We start from the raw sequence: 27,878 nt of genomic DNA on the forward strand, positions 1-27,878 counted from the left end.
TAGCCCTTTGACACAGTCCTACACAGAGGGCCAAAACTTAGCTCCACCAACCAGTGGGTAGACACCAACTCATCCTGCCAGGAAGGCTGCATGAGCCTGTAAACCAGCTTAACCCACCAAAGGGCAGACACCAGAAGCAAGGAAACTGTTTCCACAGCCTGCAGAAATGAGTCCACAAACAGATCAGAAACTATCTTGGGACCAGCTGGTCCCTTGCCCTTGGATGATGAGAGAGGGATGTTCTTCTGGGATACATAAACTGTCCCCTACAGAGGATCTCGAAGATTGAGGAATGTAGCCTACCACGTTCATAAAAACAAAAGAAGTTTAAACAAATTGAGACGGCCAAGGAACATGTTCCAGATGAAAAACAAAACCTCAGAAGAACAACTAAGTGAAGTGTAGATGGGCAGCCTACCCAAGAAAATTCAAAATAGTGATTGTGAAAATGATTCAGGAACTCAGGAAAAGAACGCACGCACAGAGGGAAAAGCTTTTAACAAAGAGTTAGAAAACACAAAGAACAACCAAAAATGGTTGAAGAATACAATAACTGAAATGAAAAATATAAGAAATCAAAAGCAAAATAAATGAGGCAAAAGAATGGATCAGTGAGCTGGAAGACAGAGTAGTAGAAATCAGTGCCATAGAAAAGAAGAAAAAAATGAAAAAAAATGAGGACATGCTAACATAGCTCTGAGACAACATCAAATGCACCAACATTTGCATTATAGGGGTCCCATCAAAGAAAGAAAGGGCCTGAGAAAATACTCTGAAAAATTCCCCAAACTGGGAAAGAGAACTGTCACCCAAGACCAGGAAGGGCGGAGTCCCAAGGAGGAACATGCCAAGACACATAGTAATCAAATTGACAAAAAGTAAAGAGAAGATATTAAAAGCCACAAATTATACACAAGGGAATCCCCATAAAGCTATCAACTGAGCAGGACACGATATTTTTTAAGTGATGAAAGGGAAAAACCTACAACCAGGAATACTCTACCCAGCAAGCCTCATGTTAAGATTTGAGGATGGAGATATCAAAAACTTTACAGAAAACCAAAAGTAAAAGAATTCAACACTGCCAAACCAATTTTTGCAACAAATGCTCAAGGAATCTGTCCAGGCAGAAAAGAAAAGGCCACAACTGGAAACAAGAAAATTACAAAATGGGGAAGTTCATGGTAAAGTCAAACATAGAGTAAAGGTAGGAAACAATCCACACACAAATATGGTATCAAAACCAGTAACTGTAAGAGGAAGAAAGTATTAATACAAATGAAGGATATTTAACACGCATTGGGAATAAAGAGATCAGCAACTTCAACCATGTATAATGTAAGCAGATTAAATGATCCTAACCAAAAGAAATAGACTGGCTGAATGGATGAAAAACAAGATCCATAGATAAGCTGTCTGTAAGAGACCCACTGACCTAGAGACACACGCAGACTGAAAGTGAGAGGATGAAAAAGGGGATTGCCTGCCAGCGGGCATCAAAGGAAAGCTGGAGTAGCCATACTTCCATCAGTCAAAGTAGACTTTAAAATGAAGTATTCTGAGAGACAAGGGCACTACATAATGATCAAGGGGTCAGTCCAAGCAGATATAATTGTAAATATGTTTGCACCCAACATAGAGCAAGCACCTCAACATATAAGGCAAGTGTAAACAGACATAAAAGGAGAAATTGACTGTAACACAGTGATAACGGGGGACTTAATACCCTACTTTCATCAGTGGACAGAGCATCTAGACAGAAAACCAATAAGGAAACACAGGCTTTAAAATGACACATTAGGCCAGATGGACTTAATTGATATTTACACAGTATTCCACTCAAAGGCAGGAGAATACACATTCTTTTCAAGTACACATGGAATATTCTTCAGGAAAGATCATACGCTGGGCCACAAAGCAAGCCTCGGTAAATTTAAGAAAACCGAAATCATATCAATCAACCATCTATTCCAGCTATAAGGTTAGAAATAAGCTACAAGAAGAAACAGAACCAGACATAGAGCAACGTGGTGGTTAAAGTTTGGAAAGGAGTATGACAAGGCTGTGTATTGTCACCCTGCTTATCTAACTCACATGAAGACTACATCATGTGAAATGTCAGGCTGAATGAACCCCAAGCTGGAATCAGGATTGCTGGGAGAAGTATCAACAACCTCAGACATGCAGATGTTTCCACCCTTATGGCAGAAAGTGGAGAGAAACTAAAGAGCCTCCTGATGAGGGTGGAAGAGGAGAGTGAAAAAGCTGGCTCAAAGCTCAACATTCAGAAAACTAAGATCGTGGCATCCAGTCCCATCACTTCATGGCAAATAGAAGGGGGGAAAGTGGAAGTAGTGACAGACTTGATTTTCTTGGTCTCCAAAATCACTGCAGATGGTGACTGCAGCCATGAAATTAAAAGATGCTTGCTCTTGGGAAGGAAAGCTATGACAAACCTAGGCAGTATATTAAAAAGCAGAGACATCACTTTGCTGACCAAGATCTGTATAGCTAAAGCTCTGGGTATCCCAGTAGTCAGGTACAGATGTGAGAGCTGGACCATAAAGAACTGAGAGTCTGTTGGACTGCACGGCAGTCCAACCAGTCAGCCCTAAAAGAAATCACCCCGAATATTCATTGGAAGGACTGATGCTAAAGGTGAGGACCCAGTACTTTGGCCACCTGATGCAAACAGCCGACTCTGGGAAAGATGGAAAGCACAAGGAGAAGGGGATGTCAGAGGAGAGATGGTTAGATGGCATCACAGAGCTCAGTGGACATAAACTTGAGCAAACTCTGGGAGACAGTGAAGGATAGGAGCATGGCTTGTGGTCCATGGGGTCACAGAGAGTCAGACATGACTTCGAGACTGAACAACAAGAAAAAACTGCAAAAAACACAAATGTGGCAGCTAAACAACACTCTGTTGAATAACCAGTAGATCACCGAAGAAATAAAAATACCTAAGACACAAATGAAAACAAAATCATGATAATCCAGAAAACCTATGGGACAAAGCAAAAGTAGTTAAAGAGGGAAGCTCATAGTGAAACAAGATTGCCTCAGGAAATGAGAAGAATCTCAAACAACTAACCTTATGCCTAAAGCAACTAGAGAAAGAAGAGCAAATAAAAACCAAAGGTAGTAGAAGGGAGGAAATCATAAACATCAGAGCAGAAATAAATGAAGTAGAGACTAAGAAAGCAATAGAAAAGATCCATGAAAAGATCCATGCAAAGCTAGTTCTTTGAAAATATAACCAAAATAATTGATAAAGCTTTAGCCAAACACAACAAGAAAAAAAGGGAGAGGGCCCAAATCAATAAAATTAAAAAGAAGTTACAACTGATACCACAGACATACAGAGGCCCATAAGAGACTACTGCAAGCGACTATATGCCAATAAAATGGACAACCAAGAAGAAATGGACAAATTCTTAGAAAGGCGCAATCCCCCAAGACTGAAAGAAAAATAGAAAATATGAACAGACCAGTTAAAAGAACTGAAATTGATTCTGTGATTTAAAAACTTGCAATAACCAGTCGTCCAAGACCAGACGACTTCACAAGTGAATTCTGACATTTAGAGAAGAGTTAACACCTAGTCCTCTGAAACTATTACAAAAATTGCAGGGGAAGGAACGCTTTCAAACTCATTCTATGAGGCCATCATCACCCTGATACCAAATCCAGACAAAGAGACCACAGAAAAGAAAATTACAGGCCAGTATGACTGATGAAACTAGATGCAAAAATCCTCAACAAAATACTAGCAAACCAAATCCAACAATACATTAAGCAGATCATACACCATGATCAAGTGGAATTTGTCGCAAGGATGCAAGGATTTTTGAATATCTGCAAATCAATCAGTATAAGACAGTACATTTAAAAATTGAAGAGGAAAAATTGTATGATCATCTCAAAGATGCAAATGAAGTTATTTAAAAAGCAGACATAGACTTAGAGACATCAGAAAAAAACTTTGACTGCCGAGGTACCAAAGGGAGGAGTGCAGAATAAATTAGGGGTTTGGGGTTGATATGTATTCACTGCTGTACGTAAAGCAGGTGACCAACAGGGACCTGCTGTGTAGCATGGCAACTATTCAGTATTTGTGATAACCTATAAGGGAAAGAAGCTGAAGAAGAATACATATATATGTACATCATTTCCCAGGGTGCTGGTGGTAAAGAATCTGCCTGCCAGTGCAGGAGTTGCAAAACATGGGTTCAATCCTTGGGTTAGGAAGATCCCCTAGAGTAGGAAATGGCAACCGGCTCCAGTATACTTGCCTGGAAAATTCCATGGAGGGAGGAGCCTGGCAGGCTGCAGTCCATGGAGTTGCATAGAGTCGGACACCACTGAGCACACACGTGTAGTACATCAGTTCAGTTCAGTTCAGTCGCTCATTCGTGTCCGGCTCTTTGCGACCCCATGAATCACAGCATGCCAGGCCTCCCTGTCCATCACCAGCTCCCGGAGTTCACTCAAACTCATGTCCATCGAGTCGGTGATGCCATCCAGCCATCTCATCCTTTGCCATCCCCTTCTCCTGCTGCCCTCAATCCCTCCCAGCTTCAGAGTCTTTTCCAGTGTGTCAGCTCTCCGCATCACGTGGCCAAAGTATTGGAGTTTCAACTTCAACATCCGTCCTTCCAATGAACACCCAGGACTGACCTCCTTTAGGATGGACTGGTTGGATCTCCTTGCAGTCCAAGGGACTCTCAAGAGTCTTCTCCAGCACCACAGTTCAAAAGCATCAATTCTTCGGCGATCAGCTTTCTTTATAGTCCAACTCTCACATCCATACATGACCACTGAAAAACCATAGCCTTGACTAGACAGACCTTTGTTCGCAAAGTAATGTCTCTGGTTTTTAATATGCTGTCTAGGTTGGTCATACCTTTCCTTCCAAGGAGTAAGCGTCTTTTAATTTCATGGCTGCAGTCACCATCTGCAGTGATTTTGGAGCCCAAAAAAATAAGGTCAGCCACAGTTTCCACTGTTTCTCCATCTGTTTCCCATGAAGTGATGGGACCAGCTGCCATGATCTTAGTTTTCTGAATGTTGAGCTTCAAGCCAGCTCTGACTCTCCTCTTGTGTGTATAATTGAATCACTGCTGTACACCTCAAACTACCACAACATTGTAAATTAACTTCAGTCAAAATTTTTCTAAGTTTTTAAAAAGATAATAATGCAAAATGTCTCTCTATTTTCTGATTTCAGAAACTTGGGAGAGAAATTTCACGTGTTTTACTGAGCTTCTACCCATTGGAATTGTCTGTTGCATTCACATACACAATCTTCGGCTGTGTTGGCTTGGTAAGTGTTTTATCTAACTTGCTGGCAAAACTAGAGATGTAATTTCTAGTAAGTACACTTTATAAGGAGATAAAGTGTTCTGATATAATGTTTGATACTAATAAAAATAAAATAATATTTCACTTTCTATTTTTATCTGTTTATAAAATTAGAAAAATAATACATGAAACAGTATTAAAAGAAAAACAAGATCAAGCCAGTTAATCCTAAAGGAAATCAGTTCTGAATACTCACTGGAAGGACTGATGCTGAATCTGAAGCTCTAATACTCTGGCCACCTGATGCAAAGAGGTGACTCATTGGAAAAGACCCAGATGCTGGGAAAGCTCAAGGGCAGGAAGAGAAGGGGGTAGCAGAAGATGAGATGGTTGGACGGCGTCACTGACTCACTGGACATGAGTTTGAGCAATGGTGGTGAAGGACAAGGAAGTCTGGTGTGCTACGACAGTCCATGGGGTCACAAAGAGTCAGACATGACTTAGTGACTAAACAACAACACAACAAATTGAGAAGTGTTTATTTAAAAAAACTTACTAAACCTCGGGTAAGAGCAGTGGATGTCTGTGACAGTTTAACTTGGGGCTGCTCCAGTTGCTTACAACTTGCTCCCTCAACTCCAGGTTCCATTTTGCAGAAATTTACCTGGGTGAGTCAGACTGTGAGGACCAGCAGTCTCACTGCTGCAGAGGACTGGTTTTATTTGGAGTAGAGCAAAGAAATTTTTATGACTAAGGGTATTATTAAAACAATGGTGATCTCAGTTGCAAACAATCTGGAAAAGCCAATCTAACACCTGGCCTAACTAAGATTACAATACTATTGGGGCAAGAAAGTGACAACCAGCCAGACCTGAAGATGCACAATTCAGTTCAGTTACTCAGTTGTGTCCGACTCTTTGAGACCCCATGGACTGCAGCATGCCAGGCCTCCCTGTCCATCACCAACTCCCACAGTTTATTCAAACTCATGTCCATTGAGTCAGTGATGCCGTCCAACCATCTCATCCTCTGTCGTCCTCTTCTCTTCCCACCTTCAATCTTTCCCAGCATCAGGGTCTTTTCCGATGAGTCAGTTCTTCGCATCAGGTGGCCAAAGTATTGAAGTTTCAGCTTCAGCATCAGTCCTTCTAATGAATATTCAGGACTGACATCCTTTCTGAAATGAAAAACCCAAGGGCAAATCTGAGTCAACAGAAGACAAAATCTGCAAACATGATAGAACAGTATAGATCATCCAGTCTGAAGAACTGAAAAAAAATAAACAGCTTCAGAGATTTTGGGGGGACCCCATCTACTGCACTCACATATGCATAATAATAATACCGGAAAGGCGGGAATGAGGGAAAAAATTGAAAAATAATGGCCCCAAATTTCCCACATTTGAGGGAAAATATTATTCTGTCTATCTAAGACACAGGTTCAACCCCTGGGTTGGGAAGATCCCCTGGAGAAGGAAACGGCAATCCATTCCAATATTCTTGCCTGGAGAACCCCCATGGACAGAGAAGCCTGGCAGGCTATAGTTCATAGGATTATAGAGTCAGACACAACTGAAGCCACTTAGCATGCATCCATCTAAGAGGCTGAGTGATCTTAGAATAAACACAAAGAGATGCAATCCTAGATGCTTCAGAAATAAACTAATAAAGTCTTGAAAGCAGCAAGAAAAAATGACTTCATGTGCAGTGTAAGTGTAATCCATAATAAGATTAACTGCTAACTCATGGAGAAGGAAATGGCAACCCACTCCGCTGTTCTTGCCTGGAGAATCCCAGGGACGGGGGAGCCTGGTGGGCTTCTGTCTGTGGGGTCGCACAGAGTCGGACACGACTGAAGCGACTTAGCAGTAGCAGCAACTCATGAAAAACAATGGAGGCCTTAAAACAGTAGGAAAGCATATTACAGTGTGGGAAGGAAAAAACAGTCAAGCGTGAATTCTATGTCCTTTAAAACTATCCTTCAGAAATGACTGTGAAATAAAGACATACAGATGGACAGTGACTGTGAATGTGTGGCTAGAGAACTTCCTTACAAGAAACGCCAGAGGAAGCTCTTAAGACCGAAAGGAAATAATACCAGGTGGAGCTCAAATACACATGAAGAAATAGCATCAGTAAAGGTAATTATGCAGATAACTGTTTAAACAGTAGTCTAAATATGTCATTTGTTCTTTCTTAACTAACTTGAAAGACAATTGCATAAGTCACATTGAGCTCACCCAGTTAATCCAAGATAATCTCCTTATTTTTAATTCATGTTTATTATCAACATTAATTCCATTTGTCCCAGCTACTCAGTTTTACTTAATAACATGAAAGCAGCCATGGACAGTGTTTAAATGAATAGATATGGTTTGTTTCAATGAAACTTTATAAAACAGGTAATGGATCAGATTTGGTTTATGTGCTATAGCTTGCCAACCGTTGGTCTATAGATATATATTTTTTCATTTTTTATATGAAATTTTAAAAGAGATAAGATTATAAAAGCAAGAATTATAACACAATATCATTGGTTGCACAACATGTGCTCGTGTCTGACACTTTGCAACCCTGTGGACTATAGCCCTCCAGGCTTGTCTATCCATGGAATTTTCCGGGCAAGAATGTTGAAGTGGGTTGTCATTTCCTTCTCCATGTCGCGTATGTAGATGTAATGCATGTGGCAATAATAGCACAAAGGAAGGGGAAGGAATATAGCCACATTAGAATACAGTTTCTGTGTTTTCCTGGGATTAAACTAGCATCCATCTGAAGCAGATGGTGATAAGGTAAAATGCATGCTGTAACCCCTGACCAATGACTAAGAAAATTCCCAGAATTATAGTAAAATAAAATTAACAAATTAAAGCAATGCATCAGTTCAGTTCAGTTCAGTCACTCAGTCGTGTCCGACTCTCTACGACCCCATGAATCACAGCACGCCAGGCCTCCCTGTCCATCACCAACTCCCGCAGTTCACTCAAACTCACCTCCATCGAGTCGGTGATGCCATCCAGCCATCTCATTCTCTGTCGTCCCCGTCTCCTCCTACCCCAATCCCTCCCAGCATCAGAGTCTTTTCCAGTGAGTCAACTCGTCGCATGAGGTGGCCAAAGTATTGCAGTTCCAGCTTTAGCATCAGTCCTTCCAATGAACACCCAGGATTGATCTCCTTTAGAATGGACTGGTTGGATTTCCTTGCAGTCCAAGGGACTCTCAAGAGTCTTCTCCAGCACCACAGTTCAAAAGCATCAATTCTTCGGCGATCAGCTTTCTTCACAGTCCAACTCTCACATTCATACATGACCACGGGAAAAACCATAGCCTTGACTAGACGGACCTTTGTTGGCAAAGTAATGTCTCTGCTCTTTAATATGCTATCTAGGCTGGTCATAACTTTCCTTCCATGGAGCAAGCGTCTTTTAATTTCCTGGCTGCAATCAGCATCTGAAGTGATTTTGGAGCCCAAAAAAATAAAGTCTGACACTGTTTCCACTGTTTCCCCATCTATTTCCCATGAAGTGATGGGACCAGATGCCATGATCTTCGTTTTCTGAATGTTGAGCTTCAAGCCAACCTTTTCACTCTCCTCTTTCACTTTCATCAAAAGGCCTTTGAGTTCCTCTTCACTTTCTGCCATAAGGGTGGTGTCATCTGATGCATAGAAAGTATTTTATTTCGAAAAACAAGTAAAGGAGGACTATAAAACCCATGAGACATATAGAAAATACACAGCAAGCAGTCAGACATAAATCCAACCATTTCAATAACAACATTAAAATAAAACTACAATGAGATATTAAGTACCTAACAGAATGACTAAATTTCAGAGTACAGTTTTAAGTGATGGTAATGACTGTGTATAAATGAAATTTCTCACTCCTAGTTGGAGTATAAATTACTGCAACAACTTTGAAAATCTTTGGGGCATTATTTACTGAAGTTTAAGATATGCATACCCTATCGGTAACTCATTATGTACCCAACAGAAATGTGTGTACACATGTAGCAAGACAAACTTCTTGTGAAAAAGGTAAACATATATATAAGTATTATGCATAATGGTCCTGAAGTGGAAATGCATTCAGTGAATGGTGAATATATTGAGAATAAAATTCTACATGGTGATTAAAATGAGGAATAACTACACTTAATAACATAGATCAATCTCATATAATATCTTGACTATTAAAAGGTAAATTCAAAAGAATGCATACTTTTTTATTCTACTCGCAGAATATTTGAAATCAGGCAAAACTAAAGCTAAACTGTAATGTTTAGAGGGAGGGCTGGAAGCTATTGGTAAAATTAGAAAGAAAAGAAAGGATGGATTACCTGTAAGTGAAAAGGGCATTAGTTTCAGAGGAAAGGAATGGGTAATAATCGGGAATGTCATGACAGGGTGACTTTTGGAGTGCTGGCATTTGTTGATGTTATAGAAGACCATGAATATTTTATTTCAGAAGTCTGGGAGTATACCAAAAGTTATATGTGATTCAGTAGCAATTAAGAGAGTGGGTTGAGATAGAGATGAAACCAAAAGAGGACAAATGGCACTTTAACATTTTGTTCTATAAACATCACTATTGCTTGTATTTTTAAAAAACTCAGTATTTACTACATGTATGATTTTAGGAATCATAATGTGATATTTAAGATGTTAATTTTTTTTCAGTGTCGCAAAAATGAAGATATTCAGACAGCTGTCACAGAGGAAGTTGAGGATGCTTTTTAGAAACCTTCGAAATGTGAGAATTTTCCTGGCGCTCTTACCTGATGTAGGCCCTAATGATATATCTGTGTGACAAAGCTGCTACAAAGTCCACAGATTTTGTGCAAAAGAAAACATGAAACGAGTTGAATTTTCCTTTTCAGTATTCAAGAAAGTTCTTTGCACATATTTTTGTAGGCTCCAATTGGAAAGCTAAATTAAATACAATAGTATCACAAGGAAAAATTTACTTTCTAGGTACACTCAACTCTTCCTAATTGAGCTTTTGTAAGAGACCATTAAAATGATTTGCAATTGTCTCTAGAGCACAAGCTACACAGACTTAGAGCTTGATATTGTATAACTCTCAGGGAAATTTTAAATAGCTTAAGATTCCGATTCTCTGCGTAAAGAGTACATTTCAGTCTGAGTTCTTCTACCTGAGCTAGCTACCTGAACAAAGTACAAATCAAAAGGCATCCAGTCCAGTCCCTTCATTGATGCTCCTCTCCTCATTAAAATTCCTTTCTGCCCTAGAAGTCTCTGCTGTCTTTCTTCCTTTTTGTTCCCCCTTGCTTATTTCTTTTCATTGTTTGGATCACCTGTTCAATTGCTCTTCGAAGCAACAGGCTACTCTTCCATACTAAGGAAAATTTCCCAAGGATCTGTTGTGACTTCAGAGTCATTCTTCCTTCAGATATGGAAAAGAACTTCAGAAAGCCTTGCTCAGCAATATTAATCATGCCAGTGAGTATATGTAGCTCTCTTTTAAATGTGCTGCTGTTTTTTTTGTTTGTTTTCCACCTTGTCTCTCAAGAAGTTTCATCGATGGTTATCTAATAATACAAATGAAGATTCTGTTGTTCTAAGAATTTTAGTGCTTATCTTACACACATTAATTGAGTGATTACAATGTACCAACAGATACATTAAACTTTGTAGTATCAAAAATTAAAGAGGAACCTCATCACAAAGAGTTTTTATTTTAAGGAAGGAAACAAACAGTTAACAAATCAATACTGTAGTGTGACATATTATTAACATAAGTATGAGAAAAACATAAGAAAAAAGATAATGATTCTTTTATTGGGAAGTAGGAAGGAATAAAGTTGAAGAACATGACCTCTGAGCAGGGGATTAATCATAGTTTACCAAGCAGATTGAAAGGTGACAGACATTTGAAGTGAAAAGATTAGCTCATGCAAAAAAAAAAGAGAGATGTGAAAAAGATCACAGCATATTCTAATAGCTGAAATAAGTATGTATCATTAAAACATAATGACAGGGAGAAATAGGTGAAGAGTAGAAGTTGAAAGAGTAGGAAGAGACCAGATGACAGAGTCAGACTACCGAAGATGTACAACTGAAGTGTTGGAGTGTGTCTTGACGATAAGACAGTGCAAAAGCACTGCAGAGTTTTTAAGGAGGAAATAATAAGCTTGAGACTACACCTGAGAAAAAAGTAGTCAATGGAGATGCATTAAACAGGGGGATTTTGGTAAGAACAAGCAGACTCTGGGTACGAGTAATGGATAATTACTGCAATGACTCAAACTAAGCAGAGAATAAAGGACAAGTTTTAGTTTTGTTGACTGATTAAAAATAAGGTTAAGGGGAAAAATAATCTAAAATGACCCTCAGTTTTTGCATAAAAAATGCAGAAGACACAGCAGGATTGGATAAAGTGATAAGTTCCATTTTGGATAGTTGTGTTTGAGATTGATATGAGATATTAAAAGTGGTGATGTCTCTTGGGCGGTTGAAAATACACAATTGGAGGCTGGGGAAAAGGTTAGCTAGCTATATAGAAGGAGAATGATTTTGATGGAAATATGGAAATAGGGTTTCCATTTCCAGCAGTTAAAAACTTAGTTCTTGAAGTCCAAGCCTCCTACAAAGAATAAACAGAAGCAAGCCAACATTTTAAAACATCATCTGTTTGAAGGTACTGGAAATTTAGGACTTAAGGAGGCTGGGATTTAAGGAACCAAGATTCCAGAATTGAAACCAAGAGATAATACAGACTTTTAGCATAGCTTTTCCTGCAGATGCATTTTCTGAATTGTAAACAACAGATAAGTGTTAAGAAACTTAAGAGCTTCTCATATTCTTAAAGAATTATGAAAGCAATAATTGGAATTCATGCCCACCAGAAGCTCACAGACACCCAGGACTTCCTATCATGATCCTTGTAAAAGCTATATCCTATTTATGGCTGAGTAATATTCCACTGTATATTAGCTCATATATGTGGAATCTAGAAGAACAGTACTGATAAACCTATTTACAGAGAGGAAATGGAGACTCGGATGTAGAGAACTGTCTGATGGACACAGCGAAGGAAGGAGTGGGTAGGACAAATTGAGAGAGCAGCGTTGACACAGACACACTATCATGTGTAAAACAGAACTAGCAGGAAACTGCTGTGTAAAACGGGCGCAGTCTGGTGCTCGGTGGTTACTTAGAGGGTGGAATGGTGGGGGAGCGGGGAGACTCAAGAGGGAGGGGACATCGGTATAATTAGACTGATTCTCACTGATGTACGGCAGAGATCACCACAACATTGTAAAGCAGTTATTCTCACATTTTTTAAAAAAAGTTAAATTTGCAAAAAAACACAAAAAAGAACTATATCCTGACAGTAAAGGTGAACAAAAATGAGCCATCCCTCTCATAGACTGATGCTCAGTTCAATTGCAGATTGTATGAAAATGAGCTTCCCCAAATCTAACATTTTACCAAAGCAAATATAAATCATTTCAAGAGGAAGACAGCCTTATCCAAAGCATCAAGTTATCACTACAGCTTTTTCATACCCAATGTCTGGAATTCAATCAAAGGAAAACAAGAATTAATTGAAATCCAATAAAAAAATACAGACCCACAATAGATCGAACATCAAAACTATAAAACCTTAAATGACAAGATTTCAGCAGAGAAATGAAAATATAAAAAATGGAAATGAGAAATAGCACTACAACTGAAATTAATATATAAATATATGAATGTAACAGCAATATGTGAACCGTGAACCCCCAGATGTTCAAGCAGGTTTTAGAAAAGGCAGAGGCACCAGAGATCAAATTGCCAACATCCGCTGGATCATGGAGAAAGCAAGAGAGTTCCAGAAGAACATCTATTTCTGCTTCATTGACTATGCCAAAGCCTTTGACTGTGTGGATCACAATAAACTGTGGAAAATTCTGAAAGAGATGGGAATCCCAGACCACCTGACCTGCCTCTTGAGAAACCTGTATGCAGGTCAGGAAGCAACAGTCAGAACTGTACATGGAACAACAGACTGGTTCCAAATAGGAAAAGGAGTACGTCAAAGCTGTATATTGTCACCTTGCTTATTTAACTTATATGCAGAGTACATCATGAGGAACGCTGGGCTGGAAGAAGCACAAGCTGGAATCAAGATTGCTGGGAGAAATATCAATAATCTCAGATATGCAGATGACACTACCCTTATGGCAGAAAGTGAAGAGGAACTCAAAAGCCTCTTGATGAAAGTGAAAGAGGAGAGTGAAAAGGTTGGCTTGAAGCTCAACATTCAGAAAACAAAGATCATGGCATCTGGTCCCATCACTTCATGGGAAATAGATGGAAAAACAGTGGAAACCGTGTCAGACTTTATTTTTTTGGGCTCCAAAATCACTGCAGATGCTGATTGCAGCCATGAAATTAAAAGACGCTTACTCCTTGGAAGGAAAGTTATGACCAACCTTGATAATATATTAAAAAGCAGAGATATTACTTTGCCAACAAAGGTCCATCTAGTCAAGACTATGGTTTTTCCCGTGGTCATGTATGGATGTGAGAGTTGGACTGTGAAGAAAGCTGATTGCCGAAGAATTGATGCTTTTGAACTGTGGTGCTGGAGAAGACTCTTGAGAGTCCCTTGTACTGCAAGGTGATCCAACCAGTCCATTCTGAGGGAGATCGATCCTGGGTGTTCATTGGAAGGACTGATGCTAAAGCTGAAACTGAAATACTTTGGCCACCTCATCCGATGAGTTGTCTCACTGGAAAAGACTCTGATGCTGGGAAAGGTTGGGGGCGGGAGGAGAAGGGGACGACGGAGAATGAGATGTCTGGATGGCATCACCGACTCTGTGGACATGAGTTTGAGTGAACTCCGGGAGTTGGTGATGGACAGTGAGGCCTGGCGTGCTGTGATTCATGGGGTCGCGGAGAGTCGGACACGACTGAGCGACTGAACTGAACAGCAAGTAGATATAACTGACAAGAAATTAGTAAGCTGGAAGAAAAAGCAAAAGGAAAAATAAAACTGAAGCATTGATAAAATGTTGGAAAATGCAATAATGGACAAGGTATGAGACATGATACTGGTGAAAAGTCCAATAGCATGTCTTTGGAAGTAGAGAAGGAGAGTAGAGATAAGAGAGAACAAGTAATTATATCTTGGGAATTTTCCCATTTATTTTTTAAAATGACTAGCTATAGATTCAAGAAGAGTTACAATCTTAAGCTAAGTAAATATATAGAAACCCACATCTAAGTACAGTATAGTAAAACTGCATAAAACCAGCCACAAAGAGAAAAGTCGTAAAAGTAGACAAGGTAAAAAGACATTTTACCTTCAAAGAACAATGATAAAAAGAATGATGGCTGACTTGTTAGCCAAAAGCCTTCAACACTGAATTAAAATTTCAGTAAGTGTTCTTTAGACAAATGGGTAATGTCTCAGATGGAAAGCTGAATAGGCAGAAGAGGAAAAGATGCACAAACTTAAAAGGATCGGATTGGGAGGGAGAGAGGAGGAGGCTCAGGATGGGGAGCATGTGTACACCCGGGTCGGACTCATGTCAGTGTATGGCAAAGCCAGTACAATATTGTAAAGTGATTAGCCTCCAATTAAATAAACTAAAAAGAAAAGAGAAAAAAGGATAAATGTCTAAGTAAATATAGTGACCATATAAATGGTCATTGCTCGGCATACTAAAATATCTTTAAAGAGAGTGAAATAGCCCAAGGCAGCTGATAAATGGAGCTAAAGTGTTATAAGGTTTTGCCTTGTCTGTAAAGCAGTAAAGAACTAATTTACAATAGCCCTTAATAAATTGAGGTGCATGTCATAACATCTAAGGCAAACACTGAAAGAATAATAAAAGACTATAATAACCAAATAAAATTAAATAAAAATATGTGAAAAATTCAAAAGAAGGCAAGAAAAGAAACAGAAGAGAGGTAAACAAAGTAGTTTTAGAGAAAATATTAAGGCAAGAAAGACTAAGATGTAAAGGGAATTCAATCGAAAGTGTCACTCTATTAGGGAGATATAATTCTATATCTGTATGTGAGTAATATTAAAATACATGAAACAAGTTGAAAGAGCTAAAGTACTCATCCCTGATTATACTGGAAAATTTAGCAACTTTTCTCAATAACTGATGGAATAAGCAGACAAAAATCATTAAAATGTTGAAGATGTTAGTAAGACATAACACTACTCACACCTGAATGGCAAAAAAAATTTAGCAGTGATAATACCAAGTCTAAGGGAGATCGATCCTGGGTGTTCATTGGAAGGACTGATGCTAAAGCTGAAACTGCAATACTTTGGCCACCTCATGCGACGAGTTGACTCACTGGAAAAGACTCTGATGCTGGGAAGGGTTGGGGGTGGGAGGAGAAGGGGACGACAGAGAATGAGATGGCTGGATGGCATCACCGACTCTGTGGACATGAGTTTGAGTGAACTCCGGGAGTTGGTGATGGACAGGGAGGCCTGGCGTGCTGTGATTCATGGGGTCGCGGAGAGTTGGACACGACTGAGCGACTGAACTGAACTGAACTGAATACCAAGTCTTTGGAATCATGTGTAGAATCTGTAATTTACATACCCTCCTGGTAGAATTATATAAATTGCTTAAACCACTTTGGATACCAATTTGAGAATATCCAATGTGGAAACTTCATTCCTAGATTCACAGTGTAAAAGTTAGCATATATGCTCTTCACAAAAGACAAGAATATTCATAGAATAGTCCTAGAATCTGTATTCCAAACCCCAGCTGGAAAAAAAAAATCTAAAATTCCAAATCCAAGTGCTCATCAGTGGTAGAATAATTTCACTAAATAAATTTAGTGTTGAGCAAAAGTATCAAGCATGAAGTATTACATACTTTATGATTCAATTTGTTTAATGATTAAAAACCAACAAAATACCTACTGGAAGTCAAGATTGTGGTAACTTTTCAGAAGAAAATATGGAAATTAAACAACATAATTCTAAATAATTTCCACGTTAAAGAGGATGACTCAAGGGAATTTTTTAAAATGTTTCACAGCAACCCTCTCCAGTATTCTTGCCTGGAGAATCCCGTAGACAGAGGAGCATAGCGGGCTCCAGTCCAGTGGGTCACAAAGAGTCGAACATGACTGAAGTGACTTAGCATGCATGCAAACAGCATGATAATGAAAAGGCAATGTACCGAATTTATTGTGATACAGCGAAGACAGTGAAACTCATAGCATTTAATGTTTACATTAGAAAATAGGAAATGCCTTAAATCAGTCTAACCTGTGAACTCAAGAAACAAAAAAAAGGAACCAGAAGCAAGCAGAAGCAACCAGAAAAATCAATAAAACTGAAAACAGAAAACTAGAAAAATCAAAACCAGAAAAAAAAAAACTTAATTCTTGAAAAGATTAATGATGAAACTGACTAAACTTTAGGAAGACTAAGGAAGAGAAGAAACACATTACTAACATGAGGTATGAAATGAGAGACATCAGACATCAAAAGGATGGTAAGGAGTCCCAAAGAAAGCAAACTCAACCTATGAAGGCTGCATCAACCAGACACATGCTTACCTACACTTTGCAGATTTGGACAAACACGTCCTGATCTTAGTGGCCTATGACTGCTTCATGGCCATCCGGAAGCCCCAGTACCTGGTCACCTGAACTCTAGCTCTGTAGACTGCTGGTTCTGGTGTTTGGAATCATGAGAGCCCTGTATTCCCTGATACAGAGATGAATGGTATTGCAGCCGTCCCCCCATATAGACTTGAAAATCCCCCATTTTTTCTGTAAATCAAACAGATGACACGTTTCATAATCACATGGTGATATTTTTTGAAGCTGTAGTACTCCTGGGTGCTGATCTCTCAATTGGGATCCTTTACTCGTACTCTTAAGTTTCCACCATGTGTAGAATATCATCTGTTCAAGGGAAATATAAAGCATTTTCCACCTGTGGTGAGGGGAAGTGATGGTAAGGGAACACTACAAACAACTCTATGCATAAATTTGACAATTTACTTGAAATGGATCAATTCCTTGACAAGTGCAAGCTACCACAACTTGCTAAAATGAAATAGAACTTTTAAATATTCCTATAGATATTTTTCAAATCTGATTTATACTTTAAAACTACCTGCAAATAATTTTCCAAGCCTACTTTTCACTGGAGAATTCTATGGAATATTTTAAGAAAAAGATCCTACATAATCTCTTCCTGAAAATAGAACAGGCAAAACACTGTCACCATGATGGAAAACAATAAAAAAGCAATATCAAAAGAAGAAAATTACAGGCCATATCCTTCATGAGGGATGGGGAGGGAGGGGGGAGGGGAGTTCAAGATGGGGAACACATGTACACCCAGGGCAGATTCATGTCAATGTATGGCAAAGCCAATACAATAATGTAGAAAAAAAATAAAAAGAATGCAAAAAAAAATTCTTAATAAATTTGCCATTAGCAAATATAGTAACTTGAATGGATCCCAAGAGCATTACTCTGAGTGAAAGCCAATCTTAAAAAGGTCACGTATTGTATCATTCCACATTTTTTTTTGTTTTTGGACTTCCCTGGTTGCTGAGACGGTAAAGAATTGGCTTGCAATGCGAAAGACCTGGGTTTGATCCCTGGGTTGGGATGATCCCCTGGAGGAGGGCATGGCAACCCACTCCAGTATTCTTGCGTGGAGAATCCCCATGGAGAAAGGAGCCTGGCAAGCTACAGTTTTTGGGGTTGCAAAGAATCAGACCCAACTAAGCACAGCACAGCACAGCACATACAGTTGACCCTTGAATAATACAACTTTGAACTGCATAGATCCACTTATACATGGATTTTTTTTTCAATAAATGCTACAGTACCGCATGACCTGTGGTTAGTTGAATTCATGGATGCAGAGCCACAAAGAGAGTCAACTGTGTGATTTGAACATCTGTGGATTTTGGTGTCCCTGGTGGGTCCTGAAACCAGTCCCTGACGTTGTTCAAGGGTCTACTGTATAAGTATTCTTGAATGACAAACACGGAGATGCAGGAAATAGATTACTGATTTAAGGATGGTGGAGCTGGGTGTGACTGCAAAGGAGCAGCATGAGGGCCATCTTTGTGGTAATGGAATAGTTCTGTATCTTGATTACTTTAGACATCACATGACTCTGCAGGCATCCCCCAGTTTTTAAAAGTTCACTTTATGTTCACTTTTATGAAAGACTTACACTAGAACCTGTTTTCACCTAATTGAAAGAAATCTGAAGAGTGTTTTCTATTTTATGAAAGGGAAAAAAAAAGGCAAAAAGCAAAAATAGCATCCAGTGTTTATTTTGCAGCAAGCTTTTATAGAGGCAGCAAGTGCTTCAAGCAGCAAGAGTGGTACTGCCAAGCTCCTTGTCCAGAACTACACTCAGCATCTCAGCATCAAGTCACCATAGCTTTGAATTGTGTCTCTGAGCATTTGTGCTTTATCTAGATTTATTTTGTGCATCTGTTAGTAAGATGTATCCTAAGGTAACTGAGTCTTCACTTGACGCCGTTTCAGCTTTCAAAAGGTTTCACAGGAACACTCTGCTTTCAGGTGGCAGAGGAAATCTGTACACACCTGATAAAATGGCACAGGACTATACTCACACATAGTCCCAACATGAAATGCCTGGTTTGAATATTGTACTGCACTACATAAGACGCAACCACTGGGGACACTGGGTAAAGACCACATGGGACCTGTCTGCACTGTGTAAGCCTTGTAGAAGTTAAACACAGGAAAGGTGTGGGTTGTGATACCACAGAGCCAGTGAGTGATTCTCAAGAGATACTACATCTTCTTTATTAAACTGGGTGAAGGCTACATGGATTTTCAATTTGCCTAATTCATCTAACTGTATACTTGATATGGATGGCCTCTGGTGTATTTAATTCAGCCCAATTATTTTTAAGGGCTTCGCTGGTGACTCAGACAGTAAAGAATCTGCCTGCAATGCAGGAGACCCGAGTTTGGTCCTTCAGTTGGGAAGATCCCCTGAAGAAGGAAGTGGCAACCCACTCCAGTATTGTTGCCTGGAGAATTCTATGGACAGAGGAGCCCGGGGGGTACAGTCCATGGGGTCACAAAGAGTTGAGCATGATTGAGGCGACTAACAGTTTCAGTTGTTTTTAAAAGTATGAGGATGGATGAAACCAAACAGGTTGAAAGTATTGAGTGAACAGTTAAGAGTACTAAGGGAAGAACTCTGAAAAAAACTAAGATCATGACCAGCAAGAAGAGGCAGCAGAATCTGGGAAGTAGTCTTAGGGGAAAAAAAGAAAATTAAGGAATTATAGTATCAGGAAACCAAGGGAGTTCCAAGATAGGGATTCAAGTTAGTCAAATAAGTCAGTAATGGAAATGGCAAATAATAGTCTCAGTACTTATATCTTGGGCCAAATTGCAGGAAGTTAAAAATACTTAACAGGATATTAAAATGTAGACACTAGAGCATATGTTAATGTATGCGATTTATGCTGTTAGGGGAAAGTTAAGTTTGCATACAGGCCAAGAGAAAGAATATAGAGAGAACTGATAAGTGGTACATTGCACAATGATCACAAATTCTTCACATCCCTATTTGCATGCTCCTCTGAAGTGTGACTTTGAAGTTCCTGAATATATTGAACATTATTAACAGATCTCAAGGCAAAAATAGACATCAATGAAATTAATAGCAATAATGGATAGATTATCCAGACAGAAAGGCAGTAAGGAAATAATGCACTTGAACTATACTTTAGAACAGTTGAACCTAACATATATACAGAAGATCATATCCAACAGCAGCAGAATACATATATTTCAAGGGGACATAGAATATTTTCCAGGATAGATCATATACTGGGTCAAAAAAACTAGTCTTCACAAACTTAAGAAGATTGAAACATACCAAATATGTTTTCTAATCACAATGGTATAAAACTACAAAGAAATTGAGGAAAGCTGGAAATTTTACAAAAGAAGAAAAAATTCTTCTGAACAAAATGTCAAGAAATCAAAAAATATTTTGAGAGAAATAGAAGTGTAAATGCAACATGTTAAAATGGATGCAGTGAAATCTGTTGTAAGAGGGAAGTTTATAGAAATGAATGCCTACATTAAAAAGATCTCAAAGAAAAAAGAAAGAAAGTGAAGTTGTTCAGTCGTGTCCGACTCTTTGCGACCCAGTGGACTGTAGCCTACCAGGCTCCTCCGTTCATGGGATTCTCCAGACAAGAGTACTGGAGTGGGTTGCCATTTCCTTCTCCAGGGATCTTCCCAACCCAGGGATCGAACCCGGGTCTCCCGCATTGAAGGCAGACGCTTTAACCTCTGAGCCACCAGGGAAGTCCAAAAGATCTCAAGTACACGTCTAATTTTACAACTCAAGGACAGAAAAAGAACAAACTAAACCCAAAGTTAATAAAAAGAATATAGTAAAGATTAGAGCAGAAATAAATAAGAGGCTAGAAAAGATGAACAAGACTAAGATTTTTGAAAAAACTGACAATTTTTCTTAGCCTTAGCTGAACTAAGAAAAAAATAGATGCTTCAAATTAATAAAATTATAAAAAGAGACATTGCAGCTAATACCAATTATAAAAGATTAAAGAGAATACTATGAACAATCACATGCCAACAAATTAGATAGCTTAGAAGAAATGGATAAAGTCCCAGAAACCTACAGATTACTAAGACTGAATCATGAAGTAATAGAATATCTGAGCAGACCAGTAACAGGCAAGGACGTTGAATCAGTAATCAAAAATCTCCCAAAAAACCAAAAATCTCAGGACCAGATAGCTTCATTGATGAATTCTACCCTGTAGCTCGGACGTAAAGAATCTGCCTGCAATGCAGGAGACCTGGGTTCGATCCCTGGGTTGGAAAGATCCTCTGGAGAAGGGAATGCCAACCCACGCCAGTATTCTGGCCTGGAGAATGCCATGGACAGAGGAACCTGGCGGCCGCAGTCCATGGGGTCACAGAGTCGGACAGGACAGAGTGACACTACTGCCACTACCCCACAGTTAATTTCCATGCCAACTGTTTTTAAGGCTCCTGTCACAGACGCACACTTACGAACAATCCAAAGGCAATACTAGGGTCCAGCAGAGAGAGCATATCTTTTCTTCAAGGGAGTATGGGGGCTAGGAATTTATGAGAAAAATTCTGGCACCTGGGAACATTGGAACTGAAGGAAGGAAGGGCTGAGGGTTGGGACTTTGGGCAGCAAGAGGGGATTAGGAACCAGGTGATAAAAGAGGCCTACTTTTAGGCAGTGCCTGTGTGTCTGGATCAAGCCACAGTTCCCGCAGATAATCACTATTTCTAATCCTAGGTTCTCACGGGAATAGACTAATAGTAGTCCCAAGTCTGAGATTCATTCATATAAAAGCACAAATAAAGAATACTAGGCTATCCATTCCAGTGTTCTTGGGCTTCCCTTGTGGCTCAGCTGGTAAAGAATCTGCCTGCAATGTGGGAGACCTGGGTTTGATCCCTGGGTTGGGAAGATCCCCTGGAGAAGGGAAAGGCTACCCACTCCAGTATTCTGGCCTGGAGAATTCCATGGACTATATAGTCCATGGGGTCGCAAAGAGTCGGGAGTGACTTTCACTTTCACTTCAAAGCACAGTGATTTGATAGAAGATAGGATGTAAAAACAGAGTTCACATTTTGTGAAGAAATAAAATTATGAGTTTTAGTCTAGAAGAATAAGATATCACACTCACCATGATAGGCCTAAGACTTTTCAGTTTTACTCATAACAAATGTGCCAGATAACAGGGATAGTCATCAATAAAGATGATAGTATCTAGAATATGAAAAAACTTCCCAGAGAGACAATTCTATAGAAGAAACCAATAAGGGAAAAGAAAACACACAGATAATTTGACCGTAATGCCTCAGTTTTATTAATCAACCAACCAGACTATCTGAACTGACATTAAGCTCACACATTTTAAGAAAACAAAATGTTTTCAGTCATTAAAAATTATGAGCCAGCCCCTGAAATTGAGTGAAAAAGGAAAATAATGCTACACACACATACACACACACACACACACACACAAGTTCTAATCTCTGATAATGGTATCTCCCTACTTACTAGACTTAATCAGATTCATTCAAAACTAGAGATTTGATCAAAATGAGTTCATATTCAACGGCTACTTGACCTGCTCTGACCAAAGGAAGAAGGCATGGCATATTTGTAGCATGGGAAGTAGTTTGATACATGAACCACGGTGTCCATGGAGAGAAGGTGGGAAGTGAGGCTGTACGGTCGACAAGGGGAAAATGTGATTTGAATGACACGCGAAGGCGCTGGAATCCCAGCCGGTCCATGATGGAGCGCTGTGGAAACAGACGTCTGGTTAGTTCCTGCAGTGGGAATGTGAAGACTGTAGTTGAGGTGGCTGCTGTACTAAAAATGGTATATCTAGGTTAGACAGTTACTGCAGTTTTCTAGAGGAGAGATGATACATATTACAGCTAGAATATGGGAGATGAAGACAAGGAGCAAAAAGTTCACGATGTATATGAAAGAAAAAAATCGAAAGAATTTGGAGATTGGTTATATTTGCAAGTGATACCAGTGCTGGGGCTTGGGAGTTAGCTGGAATCGATGGGAAAGAAAAGGTTTATCATGGGCAGATGATGCATTCAGACTGTATCGTTTTTTATCTGAGGTGTTTTTGGAAAATCTGTGTAGAAGCATTTATTAGGAAGTTGGAAATATGAGACTAGGAATTCAGTAGAGAATTTAGATGGTAATTCAGCTTTGGAAGTTATTTATAGGATTATGGTGCACTCCACATATGCAAATGGCATTTCTAATCAAGAAAGCAAGATGGGGAACAGATGTACACCCAGGGCAGATTCATGTCAATATATGGCAAAACCAATACAATCATGTAAAGTAATTAGCCGCCAATTAAAATAAATAAATTGAAAGAAAGAAAACCCAGATTCAGCAATCAAATGTCCACAAGAAACCAGGTATGAAATGTTTCAAAGTAATGACCAGATGGTCTCTTAGAGGATCCAGACTTCATCGAATGGCCTTAAAATCCGAGACAAAGGTCTTTTCTAATTATGATTTTTGACAAGAGTAAAAATGGAAGAGATCCTAAGGAAGAATTTCACTTAAGGCCAAAATATAAGGCCATGGAAAGGAGTCCACAAAGAGTCCTAGGAGAGAGTCAAGTGTTGGAAACTAAAGGAAAAGACAGTGGTGAAAAAGCAAGTTGTTTCAGCCATAATTACTTAAATTAGCTTTAATCACTTATTTTTAACTTCTAGAATTTCCAGTAACATACTACCCAACCAGACATGTACCAAATTTGACTAAAACATTTAAGTATTCCTATGGTATCTTACATATAGTCAATTTTTATTGCTTGTGCTCATGTAACATCTGTTTAGATATCCACCCTTGTTTTAGATCCTGGGTGTAAATAAGACAGACAAGATCCCTCTTCTAATAGAGTCAAGAAGATAAACAATACATATTTTGTTTGCTTGTTTGTTTTAATGACTTTGCAAGAGAAGTTTAGGAAGCATGGCACCAGAAGATGCTTTTTAGGAAGTGACTAGGATAGTGGGAAGAGAGACGGTGTGGACGGCTGGCACTATTTTAGATAGAAAATAAGTGCTTATCTAAGAAGCTGGTTTTTCAAGCCATTTTCCAAGTCAGAAGACAAGCACTCCAAGCAGAGGAAATAGAATAAAATCCTGAAAAAGGAAAGAGATTGGCTGGTCTGAGAGGATAGTATGTCTAGAATGCATTGATTAAAAAAGAAGGTGATTACGGTATTGGTGTTTTTCTTTCTGGCTTACTTCACTCTGTATAATAGGCTCCAGTTTCATCCACCTCATAAGAACTGATTCAAATGTATGGCAAAACCAATACAATATTGTAAAGTAATTAGCCTCCAATTAAAATAAATTTTAAAAAGAGGAAGGTGATTAAGGACAAAGTTAGAAAGACAGGCAGAGCCAGCTCACATGGTGCCTTTTGGGCCTTGTTAAGATTTCATGTAAATGTAGGCAGAAGAAATCAAGAAGAGATGAACTGAAAGAAAGAAGAGGTTTATAGGAGAGTGAAAAGATCTAGAGTGCCTCTATCCAACAGAAAAATAATGTGAGCTACATGTGTGACTTAAAATTTTCTGTCAGCCACACTAAGAAAGTGAACAGAAACAGGTAAAATTAAGTTTAATAATATATTTCATTAACCATATATTGCAAACATATTTAGATATTTTACACTCTTTTTTATCATATCCAGTCTTCAAAAATTTTGTGTGCATTTTACACATCAGCTCAGATGAACTACATTCCAAAGGCTTAACTGCCACATGTGGCTACTGAATTGGGCAGTGTGGGTCTTGAAGTTTCAGGAGAATTCACAGAAAGTGTATTCATTATTCACCCTACCTAAGGACTCTTGGTTCCAGAAAGTGAGCAAATGCTTAGAAAAGTCTTGCCCTCAAAAGAAAGGTAGGTTTTTCAGGCAAAGGAGATATAGAATGTTTCCTGAGAAGAGATTAAAGATATACAGATTTCTGTGCCCAATAAAATGCAGATTCCAGGAGACATGGTCAGAATGACTTCCCACTCCATCCTCACTTCATTTAATGACTTCAGGTCTTCCCTCTCTTCTGGAACATTCTCACAAATATATAAAGGATGTTATTGTTTCTCCTGTTTAAAACAAAAACCTCCTGACCACTTTCCTTTCTTTGAAAACATTTCTTTCCTTTGTTTAAAAACAAACCTCAAAAACACTTTCCGTTTTGACTATTCCCAAACTATCTCCTCTCACCCATTCTCTCTTGAATCCATTCCAGTTATGGTTTGGCCTCTACTTTGCAGATATGCAGATGACACCACCCTTATGGCAGAAAGTAAAGAAGAACTAAAGAGCCTCTTGATGAAAGTGAAAGAAGAGAGTGAAAAAGTTGGCTTAAAGCTCAACATTCAGAAAACTAAGGTCATGGCATCTGGTCCCATCACTTCATGGGAAATTGATGGGGAAACAGTGGAAAGAGTGGCTCACTTTACTTTTCTGGGCTCCAAAATCACTGCAGATGGTGATTGCAGCCATGAATTAAAAGACACTTACTCCTTGGAAGGAAAGTTATGACCAACCTAGACAGCATACTAAAAAGCAGAGATGTTACTCTGCCAACAAAGGTCCATCTAGTCAAGGCTATGGTTTTTCCAGTGGTCATGTATGGGTGTGAGAGTTGGACTAGAAAGAAAGCTGAGTGCCGAAGAATTGATGCTTTTGAACTGTGATGTTGGAGAAGACTCTTGAGAGTCCCTTGGACTGCAAGGAGATCCAACCAGTCCATCCTACAGGAGATCAGTCCTGGGTGTTCATTGGAAGGACTGATGCTGAAGCTGAAACCCCAATACTTTGGCCACCTGATGCGAACAGCTGACTCATTGGAAAAGACCCTGATGCTGGGAAAGATTGAGGGCAGGAGGAGAAGGGGACGACAGAGGATGAGATGGTTGGATGGCATCACCGACTCAATGGACATGGGTTTGGGTGGACTCTGGGAGTTGGTGAGGGACAGGGAGCCCTGGCGTAGTGCGGTTCATGGGGTCGCAAAGAGTCAGACACAACTGAGTGAATGAATTGAACTGAACTGAACTTGCCCCTATAACTACTCTTGGCAAGGACAGCCATGACCTCCATATTGCAAAGTCTAATGAGCGATGCTCAGTCCTCATCAATTAACCATCCAGGAGGCTCTTAGCATAATTTTACATTTTCTTCTCTTAGATTCCAGGGCTCTTCAGGTACCTTTCTGGTCACTCTTCACCTCCTACGCTGGATCCAGTTCACCTCCATGACTTCCTAACACTAACACTCATCCCTTCCCTTCACCCTGAACTGTCCCACAAGGTAAGCTCCATAAGGTGCAGGAATATATTTTTTTCACTACCTTTATCCCCAATATGTAGGATCGTACCTAACATTTATTGATGCTAAGTATTCATAATTTGTTCAATAAATTATATAATATGTAAAATATCAAGCACCTAAAGCCTTAACAAATGTTAATTACACTCCCTACCATAATGTTATCTTTCGTTAGCCATCAAAGCAAGTCATTTATATTCTTAAGCTGGAACTCAGCATAAAATGAGGCAGTTTGAATGGAAAACGTTTTGGTTCATTTATTTATTTCTACTATGGCCTTTACAGAGTGCTGAGTTTTGTGTGTGTGTTTTCTTTTAAGTTCTCCATGGTACCATCTTGTTGGTAGAAAAGTTATGACCAACCTAGACAGCATATTAAAAAGAGACATTACTTTGCCAACAAAGGTCCATCTAGTCAAAGCTATGGTTTTTCCGGTGGTCATGTATGGATGTGAGGGTTGGACTGTGAAGAAAGCTGAGCGCCAAAGAATTGATGCTTTTGAACTGTGGTGCTGGAGAAGACTCTTGAGAGTCCCTTGGACTGCAAGGAGATACAACCCAGTCCATTCTAAAGGAGATCAATCCTGGGTGTTCATTGGAAGGACTGATGCTGAAGCTGAAACTCCAATACTTGGGCCACCTCATGCGAAGAGTTGACTCACTGGAAAAGACTCTGATGCTGGGAGGGATTGGGGGCGGGAGGAGAAGGGGTCGACAGAGAATGAGATGGCTGGATGGCATCGCCGACTCAGTGGACATGAGTTTGAGTGAACTCCGGGAGTTGGTGATGGACAGGGAGGCCTGGTGTGCTGATTCATGGGGTCGCAAAGAGTCGGTCACGACTGAGCGACTGAACTGAACTGAACCCGATTTCAGTTCTCAGAGTAACTCAGTGTGAACACGGGAGGTCCACAGAAAATATATTATCTCATTGTACAGAAAAGCAACTGAAGGAACAGGAAAGATAAATATTTTGCTGAAACGCCCATGCATCTAATAAAACCTAGAACCCAGCTTTGCTGAGCAGTTCTCTTCCCGGTACAACTTGTGAAGATTAAAAGCAGAAAGACTGTTGCTGACACAAACCTAGCAGAAGCGGGGAGGAGACCACGTGTTTGACGGAGACCACTCTGCTCAAGCAGCCAGGGAACCATCAGGCGTGGCCCAGGCTGCGGTGCTCACGAACGCAGAGTGTGAGGCCCACGCAGGCGGGCAGGGGCTTGTCTCCGTTCACCGCCCCGAAGCCTGCTTAGCCACCCCGGCGGTGTCCGCCCCTGCGGCCCCGCGGACCACAGCCCGCCGGGCTCCTCCATCCGTGGCTCCTCCGTCCGCGGGCTCCTCCATCCGTGGCTCCTCCGTCCGCGGGCTCCTCCGTCCGCGGGCTCCTCTGGGCAGCGGGCTCGTCCGTCCGCGGGCTCCTCCATCCGTGGCTCCTCCGTCCGCGGGCTCCTCCGTCCGTGGCTCCTCCGTCCGTGGGCGCCTCCAGGCTGCGGGCTCCTCCGTCCGCGGGCTCCTCCGTCCGCGGGCTCCTCCGGGCAGCGGGCTCCTCCATCCGTGGCTCCTCCGTCCGCGGGCTCCTCCGTCCGTGGCTCCTCCGGGCAGCGGGCTCGTCCGTCCACGGGCTCCTCCATCCGTGGCTCCTCCGG

General features: G+C 40.1%; 1 protein-coding gene across 3 annotated transcripts in view; it reads left to right on the forward strand.

Moving 5' to 3' along the window:
* MS4A13 (membrane spanning 4-domains A13) overlaps positions 1–27,350 on the forward strand; it is a 44,715-nt gene extending 17,365 nt beyond the window's left edge. For 2 of the 3 annotated variants that reach the window (XM_055424202.2, XM_088843359.1), the window contains 2 exons: positions 5,231–5,326; positions 26,093–27,350. In XM_055424202.2, coding sequence (XP_055280177.1) covers positions 5,231–5,326; positions 26,093–26,296 — 300 coding nt within the window. In that variant the 3' untranslated portion in view covers positions 26,297–27,350. Of the gene's footprint in view, positions 1–5,230; positions 5,327–9,981; positions 12,479–26,092 lie in introns of those variants that run through there. The other variant, XM_055424203.2, reaches the window with a different exon arrangement.
* Positions 27,351–27,878: the final 528 nt, after the last annotated feature.

This window comes from Moschus berezovskii, chromosome 14, assembly GCF_049115385.1.
Source record: "Moschus berezovskii isolate FMDL1 chromosome 14, NW_MosBer_1.0, whole genome shotgun sequence".
NCBI lineage: Eukaryota > Metazoa > Chordata > Mammalia > Artiodactyla > Moschidae > Moschus > Moschus berezovskii.